At 40.9% G+C, this 12644-nt stretch overlaps 1 protein-coding gene across 1 annotated transcript; it reads right to left on the reverse strand.

The window, feature by feature from the left end:
• Nucleotides 1-1830: 1830 nt before the first annotated feature.
• Nucleotides 1831-4620, reverse strand: LOC135463019 (somatostatin receptor type 5-like). The gene is made up of 2 exons (XM_064740340.1): nucleotides 4350-4620; nucleotides 1831-2636 (listed from the first exon to the last, which is right to left on the reverse strand). The coding sequence occupies exons 1-2, from the start codon at nucleotides 4618-4620 to the stop codon at nucleotides 1831-1833; spliced, it is 1077 nt and encodes a 358-aa protein (XP_064596410.1).
• Between the last annotated feature and the right edge of the window lie 8024 nt (nucleotides 4621-12644).

Below are 12644 nucleotides of genomic sequence, written 5' to 3' on the forward strand. Positions count from 1 at the left end.
TATTGAGTTCAACTGAGTTCAACATATTTGTTGTTTGATTTGTCAACTCGATCGTCCCGATTGCTGAGATGATGTCGCGCCTTTCCAAAAGAGAGAGAGAGAGAGAGAGAGAGAGAGAGAGAGAGAGAGAGAGAGAGAGAGAGAGAGAGAGATGAGCGATGGGCATTTTGCGAAAAAAAATTAAATTGGACCTACTACTGGGAACATTTTGGGGAAAAGGAAAACTATACAGTTCACCAAGCACCACCAATTTATGAACATGATACAAGTCTTGGACAGAGAACGTCGAAATCTCATCTGATATTCAAGAATATTTCACTTATACGACATCAGCCAGTATTATTTTGGGAGGTAACCGAACAGAGCCTGGGGGGAAAAACGACTGTGAGTCACAGCATATAGTGAAATTTTGACCATTGCAAAGGACGAAATAAACATGTGTTAATACAATATGCAATAAACCTTCTACGCAAGGTTTGCAATGTTCTTCTACGATGTCCAACAATTACTTGCAAATGTGTATTTCCTATTCGAATGGCGCAGCCACGAGAGGTCGATTATGCAATGCGAAACGATGGCATATATGTCCTAGCTTATTTTGCTCTTCATGTGCGCAGATTTGTATTTTGGTTTGGTACATAGTCTAAAATGAACCATGTTGAGGTAGCCGTGCATGAAGGTCTGGGATAAAAAAAAAAGCCTATAATTTTTCCGAAAAAGCAGATAACGGGAAAATGCGAGTTTGCCGGTGGTATTTTCATAGTGATAAATTCTCAAATGCAATGTAGAACTATTAGTGACGAGCAGGCGTGATAACGTTAGACCCTTTGTGACGTCACTTTCCGCCAATATTTCCATGATCACCGGCGGGTATTTCATTTCCATACATTAATGATATCGAATGTCGCATCCGCAAGTTACATAAACTGTTGGGCGCTGATAATTCATAGAAATTCAAAAAGTCATGATGGCTTTTATGTGGTGCTGTTATTAAACTCTAATACATTTTTACTATATTTTTTGCCTAAATTTTAAGATGATATACATGTATATACTTATCTATTTATTCATTTGATTGGTGTTTTACGCCGTGCTCAAGAATATTTCACCTATACGACGGCGGCCAGCATTATGGTGGGAGGAAACCGGGCAGAGCCCGGGTGAAACCCACGACCGTCCGCAGGTTGCACATGTATATACGTTTGCTTTATGATGAAATGTTTAAAAGATCCTATTTTAGTCAAATTACCTATGAACTGCATTTTCAAGATTTTTCTCCCACCATATTGCTGGCTGTCGTCATAGAAGTGAAATATTCTTACGGAGTTAAACGCCAATCAGATAAATAAATAAATAAATAAATAAATAAAGCTTTCTTGGAATGCCAAAATACATGTAACTGTGGTTACACCGATCAATATACATGTGTAGAGCCTGAGTTGTTCTTAAACTGGAACTCGTACTTGATGATATAAACGATCCTTTAATGAAAGTTTGTTTCAGGACTCGAATATTCGACGTCCGTATTTCAGCTGCGATTGAGCAGGTCTATAAGTTGGTCTGTTGATCTTGTCTGTCTCGTCATTTATTTTACCTGGAGCCTTAGTGTAAGACCACACAAAATGTTACAGTATCTGTCTATCTTGTCTGTCAGCCGGTGGATCGCTCGATATAGGGGTTTCAGAACACATCTTCTAACATGAATCATTCATTTAAACTGGGGCCTTACTGTAAAACCGCACGAAATGTTACGGTGTCTGTCTATCTTGTCTGTCAGATGGCTGATCGCTCGACTTAACCTGGGGCCTTGGTGTAAGACCACACGAATGGTTACGGTGTCGCATGCAGCTCTTGCGAACTTGTACTTGCTTGTGCTTGAGATGACACTTTGCTGGACACGGTGTTAGGCGTTGTCTCTTTTCCAGACCTCTTAGCAGCTTTGCGGCGACATCCGCAGAAGACGTCGGCGAAGGCCTTTCGGAAAGTACTGGACATAATGAAGATGATGAAGGGGTTGGCCTGGCTGTTCGCGAAGAGGCAAATCCAGGAAATCCAGTACACGATGTAACTTTCGCGCTTCACTAGAGCCTCTTCGAAGCGGTAGATATCCGGCGAGAGAACGTTGAACAGCTCCAGCATGCAGCGGGGGAATCTGCAAATGACGAAGACGACGACGGCAATGAGCAGCATGATGACGGTGCGCGTGCGCGGCGACCGGCGCGCGGATTTCGCGTGGTCCGCGCGAGCGACTTCCTCCGTAGGCTTCTTCTTGAGGATCGCACGGACCATGCGAGCGTAGACGAAGACGAGGATAGGAACGGAGCCGAAGTTGGAGATGACTTCCAAACCTGCCACGTAGCTCTTCATCCATGGCTCGGCGATATAGATGTAGCAGAACGTCAACGTCTGGTTTCCCTCGGGGAACGTGTCGTAGCGAGACATGATGTAGGTGGGGAAAGAGAAAGCGACGGTGAGGAGCACGATGCTGGTGAGGACGTAGAATGTGCGACGTCCCGACCAGTAGTAAAGCGAGACGAGAGGATGACAGACTGCGATATAACGATCCAGGCTAACAAACAGGAAGATCAAAGTAGAGCAAAATACACCGCCTTTGTCGTAAAACAGGATGAAATAACCTGAAACATGAAAATATTGTCAAATGTAATGTATGGACAACAACTCAGCTGTACCAAATTCCTACCAAAAATATAGGACGCTAGACACAATAGCAAATATATAATTTCCAAGACAAAAGCACAAATATATACATGGGTAAAGCTAAACACAAAGCTATGTCTAACGAGGCAAAACATATGTAACACCAAGCTAAACACAAGGCTAAGTCTAAGAAGGCAAAACACATGTAACACAAAGCTAAACACAAAGCGAAGTCTAACAAGTCAAAACATATGTAACACAAAGCTAAACACAAAGCTAAGTCTAACAAGTCAAGACATATGTAACACCAAGCTAAACACAAAGCTAAGTCTAAGAAGGCAAAACATATGTAACACAAAGCTAAACACAAAGCTATGTCTAACGAGGCAAAACATATGTAACACCAAGCTAAACACAAGGCTAAGTCTAAGAAGGCAAAACACATGTAACACAAAGCTAAACACAAAGCGAAGTCTAACAAGTCAAAACATATGTAACACAAAGCTAAACACAAAGCTAAGCCTAACAAGTCAAGACATATGTAACACCAAGCTAAACACAAAGCTAAGTCTAAGAAGGCAAAACATATGTAACACAAAGCTAAACACAAAGCTAAGTCTAACAAGTCAAAACATATGTAATACCAAGCTAAACACAAAGCTAAGTCTAAGAAGGCAAAACATATGTAACACAAAGCTAAACACAAAGCTAAGTCTAAGGAGGCAAAACATATGTAACACAAAGCTAAACACAAAGCTAAGTCTAACAAGTCAAAACATATGTAACATAAAGCTAAACACAAAGTTAAGTTTAACAAGCCAAACATATGTAACAAAGCTAAACACAAAGGTAAGTCTAGCAAGTCAAAATATATGTAACACAAAGCTAAACACAAAGCTAAGCCAAGAAAGGCAGAATATATTCAACCTAATCTAAATAGAAGGACAAGTTTAGCTAGTCAAAACATATGTAACCTGTACTAAACACAAAGCTAAGTCTAGCAAGGCAAAATATAATCAACCTAAACTAAAGCCTATCGAGACAAAACATGTTCAGCCTATTCCATATAAAAGTTCATGAAATAAGCCCATGGATAGGTACTCTGGTATCGGTGTTTAAGTCACGATAGAACGAGATTACTGTAATGAAATGTTGTCAAACATATACTCTGTACGAAATTTTAAAAGGGGTAAATATTTCCTAACTTATTATCGCGTGTTACGTCGTCATCCGGCTGACCTATATAAACGGTCTTGAAGGACGTGTCATTAAGTTCATCGCTTTAATCAGTTGATAACCTGATGATGATCCTTATAAGTGAAGGAGTCCGAAAACAATGTGCACATCAGGGAGAGGTCAAACTCACGACTTTATTGGTCAGGAGCTTCAGAATCTAGCCACTGAGAGATCCTACACTCTTGACTACTTAATAAGATGCAGTGTTTATTTCATGTGGAGACCTGCCAATTCCAAATTTTATTTCTTTTTTTTTTATTGAATTAAATCTTTTCAATGATGGTATACTATCCTCAAAATTGCGCGCATCATCATATAGATGCGGAAAATTCAAAGTAGTCTTGACGAATTTAGTGTCATTTTAACAAGACTTCGCAAACACCACACTATGAGGTCAAGTTTAGTAAGTAAGTGAGAATTGTTGCGTGTCCTTGCTTTTATAAACAACGTCTTACAGAGGTGTTCTCCTAGGTTGGAATCGTCCACTCCAAACTCCCAGTTCATCGTCACGACTGGCTGATAGACGAGGAACAACACATCCGCCAGACTTAGGAAAGCCAAGCTTTTATTCACCGTAGTCCGGAGCGATTTCACCTTGGCAACAAGGAATATGATCAAGAGGTTACCAAGGATTCCAACTGCGGTCATAACGCCGCAGACGGACACCAAGGCAATGCGTGTTCCCATGGAAGCCTCCCAAATGTCGAACTCATAGTAGCTGTCCATTATTACGTGAGGGAATCTGTTTAAAAAAAAACCATAGTCAATGTTTCATTTAAACGACGGCAATCTGCTTTATTTGCGAAGGAAAGCTGACGGCAGGATTAAATCGTAGCCTTTCACCAGGCACCAGAAACACATTTCGTGCTGCACAGAATTCGTGCTGCAATTCTGCGAATGGTCGAATGGGCACCACTCTCCTCTCGGGGCTCTGCCTAGTTTCCTCCCACCGTAACATAAGGCCGGCTGACGTAGTGAAATAAGGGAAATATTCTATACGACGTCAAACAGCTATCAATAAATAAATAGATAAATTCAAATTGCCACTGATCCAGCTACGGATGGATTCGAACCGTGGAAATCATCAGCCAGGGACAGATCTGTTGTGGTGAGGCCATCGCTTTAGGCGAGTTCTCCTTCGTAAGAGTAAGTTCTCATACAATGGAAATCCACTCAGGGTTTTGTGGTAGTTGTGGCTAATAATGTTTTGAGCACTGTGACACGAAGTCATCTTAACGTTACAAGCACGTAACTGTCACCAGGCAAGGTAGCAGAGCTTCATGTATTCAAATGGGCCTTGATACCAACTCATCTTAACGTTAACATTTATTTATTTATTTGATTGGTGTTTTACGCCGTACTCGAGAATATTTCACTTATACGACTGCGGCCAATCATTATGGTGGGAGGAAACCTGGCACAGCCCGAGGAAAACCCACGACCATCTGCAGGTTGCTGTCTGACCTTCCTACGCACGGCCGGAGAGGAGGCCAGCATGAGCTGGACTTGAACTCACAGCGACCGCATTGGTGAGAGGCTTTTGGGTCATTACTCTGCGCTATCGCGCTAACCTAACTTTAAGGGAACGTAGCTGTCATGAGGCACGCCAAAAGGGTTTCGTGTATTTAAATGGGACTAGACACAATTATGAGATAAAATCACGAACATTCAGGAGGCAGTAGTCTCCAGTGCTGACTGATTCATGTTGCCATTATTATCAATATTATCAATAAATTATCAATACCATTAGTATTTATACTGTGCGTACGGCATGAGGAAACTCCTCTGAATCTAGGCGTCAACAGATTTTCTTATTGCAATCGTTAGCCAAAATGGATGTTCCAAGTAAATAATCGCAAGACCGATTCCCGGATCTAAAAGCTAAGAAAATATATAAAGTGTGAAATTAAGATGGATCCTTGCAAGGGAAGGCAGTCAGCAGTTTTCAATGATGTTGGAGACGCAAGGGAATATTCTGGGCGAATGAATGAAATCAGTATCCAAATTTTGTATTATGCTAGTTTAGTAGTACCCAGGAACTTCTCACCAATGCGGTCGCTGTGAGTTCAAGTCCAACTCATGCTGGCCTCCTCTCCGGCCGTAGGTGGAAAGGTCTTCCAGCAACCTGCGGATGGTCGTGGGTTTCAATCGCGCTGTGCCCGGTTTCCTCCCACCATAATGCCCCTCGCCGTCATATAAGTGAAATATTCATGAGTACGGCGTAAAACACCAATCGAATAAATAAATAAATAGTTTAGCAGATAATCAAATATGTACCTCAGATGCGCTTTCATTCACTGTTCATATATCCAACGTGGCCAGGGCTTAGGGACATAGGAGTTGCCGCTCAGACACTTGAGAAACTTCCGGTTTGCCGTGATGCATTAACCAAGGGTAGGTTGTCCGACCTAACGACTAGCCTACATCTCTCAAATGATATCATGAGGTGATTCTACTGGTGGACTAAGTAAGCCCGAGGCCTAACAATAAAGCATTTTGAGACCGGTCACGCCAAATATATGGCAATCGACGTCACTGTGTAACTTTTAACTATTTAAGCATTTACATGAACGATTAGAATAAACCCTGGGCCGTATTTCACCGGTTACGTGTGGCCATTTACCACTGTTGTCTTTGATCTGGTTTTGTTCTTTATACTGTAGATTTTTATATTGCTGTTGACTTAGATGCATATAGGACTGTTAGGAGCATCCGGTGCACAAGATCTAGTGGCGCTGGTTACCATGGCGAAGAGTGGTCTTCGTGTTAACTGACATATCTCTTACGTCATACTATTCTCTTCGTATAAGCGGGAAGTTGTGCAGAAATTTGATGATCGTGGGTTTCCTCCGGGCTCTGTCTGCTTTCCTCCAACAGCAACAGTAAATATTCTTGAGTGTGGTGTAAAACATTACAGATCACATTATATTCAATGTCATATGGACAGCTTTCCTTACCCGTAGCTCACCTTTTCTCTCTAGCACGGCTATATGGAATGGCAAAATGTGTACATCTGCCTCAGATATCCTCGTCTGGAAAACAAAAGCTATGCTCTCTTTCATACTATCTGGATTAAGGACCTACCTTATTTACGTCGCCGACAAGATCATCGAAGTCCACCGTTATGTGAAAGAAGACTGCTGAAACGAATGATATAAACAGCAATTAAAAACAAAAAAGAATCTGTGTGCATATCTTACTCAAATTTCTTAGTGATCTGAGTTGTATCTAATGGTCAAGTCTGACATTCGGATGCGTATGGAAGCCGGTAGCGGCCACGTGTGCTTCCGTCCTTTCTACTGATTATTTAGACCAGAAATTAACGCAAAGTACAAAACAACGAAAAGATAAGGCAACAGTGCGAGGCAAAACCAAGAAAGGAAGACACAAAAGTCCCACCAAACCTCGCACTCTCGTATTTTTGCCTTGGGTTTGTCTTGCACACAGCGATTTATTAGCAGAAGGAAAAAGTACGCAAGAACGAGGTTTGGTGGGACCTCATCCTTTCTTAGTTTCGCTATTTTGTATGTTTTACATCAAAACAAAAGGACGACAGAAAAGCACGAAAGGTCGAGGCGAAAGTACAAAAGTGCGAAGTGGCAAAAACCTCGTTGTTTTGCTTCCCACTTCGTACTTACGTATTTTTGCCTCGCCCTTTTGCCTCGCCCTTTGGCCTCGCCTTTTCGCCTCGCACTTTCGTTGTTTCCTAATTTCACATTAATTTCTGGTCTAAATAATCCGTAGAAAGGAAGGAAAACACGCATGGCCGCTATCTACTTGTTCTAGTCGAATTAGTAAAGTCCTTTTAGCTTAGTTTCGAAACTTATTTTCTGTTTAGGCCATTCGTATAAACCATGAACCGCTGAAAATGGGCTAAACGGGATAAATACATACATGTCAAAAATATTTTCCCAAAGAAAATAATAAATTCAAGATTTATCTCAAACCGCGCGATGGTAATGGTGCCCATCCCAAAAATGTATTTTTCCAAAAAAGATAATCTAGGGTTTTATTTCGCGGTCGGAGATAGCTTCAATCAATGGCCACGGGGTTTGCTTTCATTCAGCATATTCAAGCAGAACCGTGCGATATCTCCATTGGTGGAACTGTTTTGCATATCAGCCAATCAGTGGTTGGGCTATATTCATCTTTGCAGCCAAATTCTGAAAACATGTCTAACACAAAACAAGCTTCTTTGTCGTTGGTCAACAGCGTGATGGACAGAGAGAAAGTAAAGCCGTAGAGCGAGGTAAATATCGACAACCATTTACTTTTATTGTTTATGTTTATAGGAACGATTCCAAATTTTTTTTGGCTGCTCCGTTTCACGGCATAACTATCTCGTGGTGTGAGACAAATCCTGAGTTCATTTATTTTTTATTATTTTTATTTGAATGAGTGAATTTCCCTTTAACAGCTTCTTAGAGAAACGCCTTTTTTGCAAATTATAATATCACAGGGGTGAAATGATCCAACTTTTCTGCTCAAGTTCAAGCCACAAGGATCTGTTTACCAACAGTGGATAACAGAAGTATCCGCCAATAAAGCGTCAATGCAAAGTTGCATCCCGTAGCATCCCCCCCCCCCCCACACACAATTAAATGCACAAATCGCCCTATTACAGACAAAGGGACTACTACATTTCTGTCTAATCTGTCCGTAAGGACGGGTCGTGGATCTGCATCTAGGTGTGGAAACAGACATTTGTGTGGAAACAGACATTTGTGTGGAAACAGACATTTGTGTGGAAACAGACATTTGTGTCGAAGCTGATATTTGTGTCGAAGCTGATATTTGTGCGTAAACAAATGTTTCTCTCAAAGCAGACATTTTTGTGGAAAGAGACATTTATATCCAAACAGACAATTGTGTGGAAGCAGACATTTGTGTGGAAACAGATATTTGTGTCGAAGAAGACATTTGTGTTGAAACAAACATTTTCATACCAGCCGTCAACAATAATTTCAGAAATTAGTCCGTCGCCTAAGGCTATCCTGGCCACAAAATTTCTTCCAATACACAGCATAATTTTATAACATAACGTCGCTGACCGATACAGACAGAGGCGGACAGCGGACAAACTGGAAGACAGACAATTAAACGATGGCGAAGACATCACCTCCTTAATTGAATGATAAATTAAATGTATGAATTAACAAGAGAATTTACCTGCAATGGAGACAGGTGTATATTAAATCTCAGAGAAGATAAAAACAGCACTTGGATGCCTGTCGATTCAACGCAGATTGTTTTTGAGCACAAAAAGCAGAAAGCAACCTGCGCGAGTTTGACAGTGGCACGGCTTCTTTGCTTTACGCACAGTTGACTTACCTGTAAATCGCCGACAGGAGGACCCTCCTAGAGTGCCCCCTGTCGGAGCGGCCTCATATATTCAGGCATGTGTGTGTCACGTGACTGATGGGTGACGTGATAATAGCAGGATTTCCCGCACCGCCGGGTTGAGGTGTCTAATTCCCCTCAATACATACGAAAATTTCCATGGTAACGTGTAAACAGTTAGGACTCCCGGTTAAGATCTTAGCTGAGAGAAAATTGCATGCCCTTTTTAATGGTTTGTTTAAAGTTGAAATTCCCACAAAAATAAAACAAGCGGCAATAAAAGGCGAGCCCAAGTATTACCTGTCTTATACAGACATACATTCATTAGTTGGAGACTCCATTCCATGGAATGAGTTGCGGCACAACATGTCTTATATAACTTAAACCTTTTATTCATAAGCCGGTTTTGTAACACAGGACAAACGGCTATGATGGTCATATTTCTTTAAAAAAATCGCAATTCCAAGGAATAGGGGATTTTTGAATTCAAACTTTTTGTCGTTGAAGGTAAAAGCAATCCTCCTGTATCGTGTGACTTGTAAAAAATGTTAGGCAGCTGATGGTGGAGGAAGGAAGAGGCGCTGTAACAACGTAATTTGTAATAAAAACGCAAAAGTCAGAGTGGCTTTTTGGAATGTTATTCCTTTGAAGAAAATGGCCATACTGGCATATGTTATGAATGAGAATAACGACAATTTCCTTTAAGAACATATTTGTTACGTATCGTGTTGTTATAAATTGCGTTCCAAACGCGATTTGGAATAAAACACAATTTGTAATAACTTCACAAAAATGTATTGAGATCGTTTGTGGTGACAGGGGCCTGTAAGTTACTGGTATTTAGTTAGCAGCATACGCAGCTATAAGAAAACCCTGATCTAGGTCGATTGGTAAGAGGCCGGATTTCAGCGGTTAGGTTGGGCCAATTTGCTACCTATCACACAGCCTTTGATGCTGTGGTTTTGTTCCCAATCATGTGCTCTTTTGTATAGTGTTTTCTGATTAGCTCAATCAGAGCTAAGTTTTCAAAAGTAGTTGTAGAAGCAGTTCACAAGCAGGCACTGAGAACGAAACATTTGAAGAAACAGTTTTATAAATGTTGATCAGTCATCATAACAATAACAGACAAGCAATATGCTGAAAAATAAAATAGTATAAGAAAACAAGTTGAAAGTGAACATTGTTAATTAAAAAATACAAGAAAAAACAAACAGAAGGCACGCCGACAGAGAAGACAAGTAAAACCCCTCGTTACAGATGAAGAGACAAAACTCTGCAGTTATGTCTTATCATGAAATGATGAAGAATGGTTTCTACAATTCCTGGATTTTGATCTAAATCCTGATCATCAACAAAAATCAGTGGACACAAAATGTCCTCCAAATCAGGCCATCGTAAAGTTCCTGACAAAGACACAGACTTATCCGGCCATCGTAAAGTTCCTGACAGAGACACAGTCTTATCCGGCCATGGTAAAGTTCCTGACAGAGACACAGACTTATCCGGCCATCGTAAAGTTCCTGACAGAGACACAGTCTTACCTGGCCATGGTAAAGTTCCTGACAGAGACACAGACTTATCCGGCCATCGTAAAGTTCCTGACAGAGACACAGACTTATCCGGCCATCGTAAAATTCCTGACAGAGACACGGACTTATCCGACCATCGTAAAGTTCCTGACAGAGACACAGACTTATCCGGCCATCGTAAAGTTCCTGACAGAGACACAGACTTATCCGGCCATCGTAAAGTTCCTGACAGAGACACAGACTTATCCGGCCATCGTAAAATTCCTGACAGAGACACGGACTTATAAACTCTTTCAGTGACATTTACAAGTTGGGGGTGACATGAAAGGGAAGTCTTTCTGATTATGGATTTACAACTTTTGTTGTTTGGAAGACGGCGTTTCGAGGTAAACACAATTGCCATCAAATCACAGTTGGTTTAAAGGCCATTTCCTGTATTGTGACCGGTCACACCAGTGTTTTATTAATAGATTTTTCATCGGTAATTGGTTTTAGTTTTCAATGCATATCGTCAGTTTACATTTGTGCGACGATTTTTTTATTTGTATATTTACAATTCAGTAGTTAGACATATTAATTGCTATAATTGCTGTATTTCATTACCGGTACGCAAAAGTTATTGGCGTAGCCAAAATGGTTAGCACTTCAACGCGGCGCAATGACCCAGGAGCCTCCTACGAATGCCGTCGCTGTGAGTTCAAGTCCAGTAAATGCTGACTTCCTCTCCGTCCGGAGATGGGAAGGCCTGCAGCAGCTTGCGGATGGTCGTGCGTTTTTCCTTGGGCTCTGCCGGGTTTTCTTCCATCATGATGGTGGCGGTCATTGTATAAGTGAAACATTCTTGAGTACGGCGTTAAAGACCAATCAAATACATAAATACATAAATAAATAAATATTGCCTAACCTGTGCCTAAGTCAACCCTTTTTGCGCTTCGTTTCTTGTGAGTCATTCGGTACTCGTTGGCATCGAAACAGGACTTGATGTAACAGTGGATGTAACCCCCCATTAAAATAAAGAAGCCATTATCTGAATTGTTATTACGTACAGGCTGCAGATATGGTTGCCATGACTTTTACAATGAACAAAGTGCAAATAAAAATTGAGGATTTACGATGGACTGAATTATATTTACGATGGTATTGTTATACCCTTCCTGTAATTGTGATTTGCATTCTATGAATTCCACCTGTCCAGTGGTTAATTTTGGATTTTATTCCCGGAATGCTGATTTTCTCGGAGTATTTGGGTATTGTACGTGTATAAATACATTTACTACTTACTCTAATTCTTCATTCTTTTCAACCGCCTGTGCAAACAATATTTTGAAACACTCTGATATAAATATTGGGTGTAGAGAAACAATTTGTACAGCTGTATGATGCATACATCTTTAATGACACAAACAAATAATTTTTATACTAATTTTATGCATAAGGTACATTGAGAAAAGTGCTTTCGTGGTTAAAAACGGTAGAAACTATTTGTGGACTTTTATTTTTAACAGTTTGAAAGTTTCTGTGCATTGCAAGAAACTATTATACAAAATCCCTCATGTCTACCTTGGGAGTGAGCCGCGATCTGGTGTATAATGGCGCTTACGTTTAAGTAAAAAGAAAAAAAGGACGAGAGAGGAACAGGTTCAAAGCCAACCTTGGAAATTTTTCCAAGATTTTCCCCGCTCAAGCAATGCTTTGTGATAATAACGGTACTTGTCTACGACTCTTGAGTGGCCGTTTGAAGAAACTGCCTCTAACCGCTAAATATGGGTATGCACATTTCCAACCTGAACGTAACAGGTAGGGAAGTTCTTCAATAACCTGCTAAACCTTGGCGATTAATCCGGGCACTCCGCTTTCCTTTACCCATATTGACCGCCACCG

This window comes from Liolophura sinensis, chromosome 2 (assembly GCF_032854445.1).
Source record: "Liolophura sinensis isolate JHLJ2023 chromosome 2, CUHK_Ljap_v2, whole genome shotgun sequence".
Taxonomy (NCBI): Eukaryota; Metazoa; Mollusca; class Polyplacophora; order Chitonida; family Chitonidae; genus Liolophura; species Liolophura sinensis.

Coding starts and splice junctions, on each gene's coding strand:
- LOC135463019 (XM_064740340.1), bottom strand. CDS start 4,620: ATGGACAGCTACTATGAGTTCGACATTTGGGAGGCTTCCATGGGAACA. Junction 2,637..4,349: donor CAACCTAGGAGAACACCTCT/GTAAGACGTTGT, acceptor TTCATGTTTCAG/GTTATTTCATCCTGTTTTAC.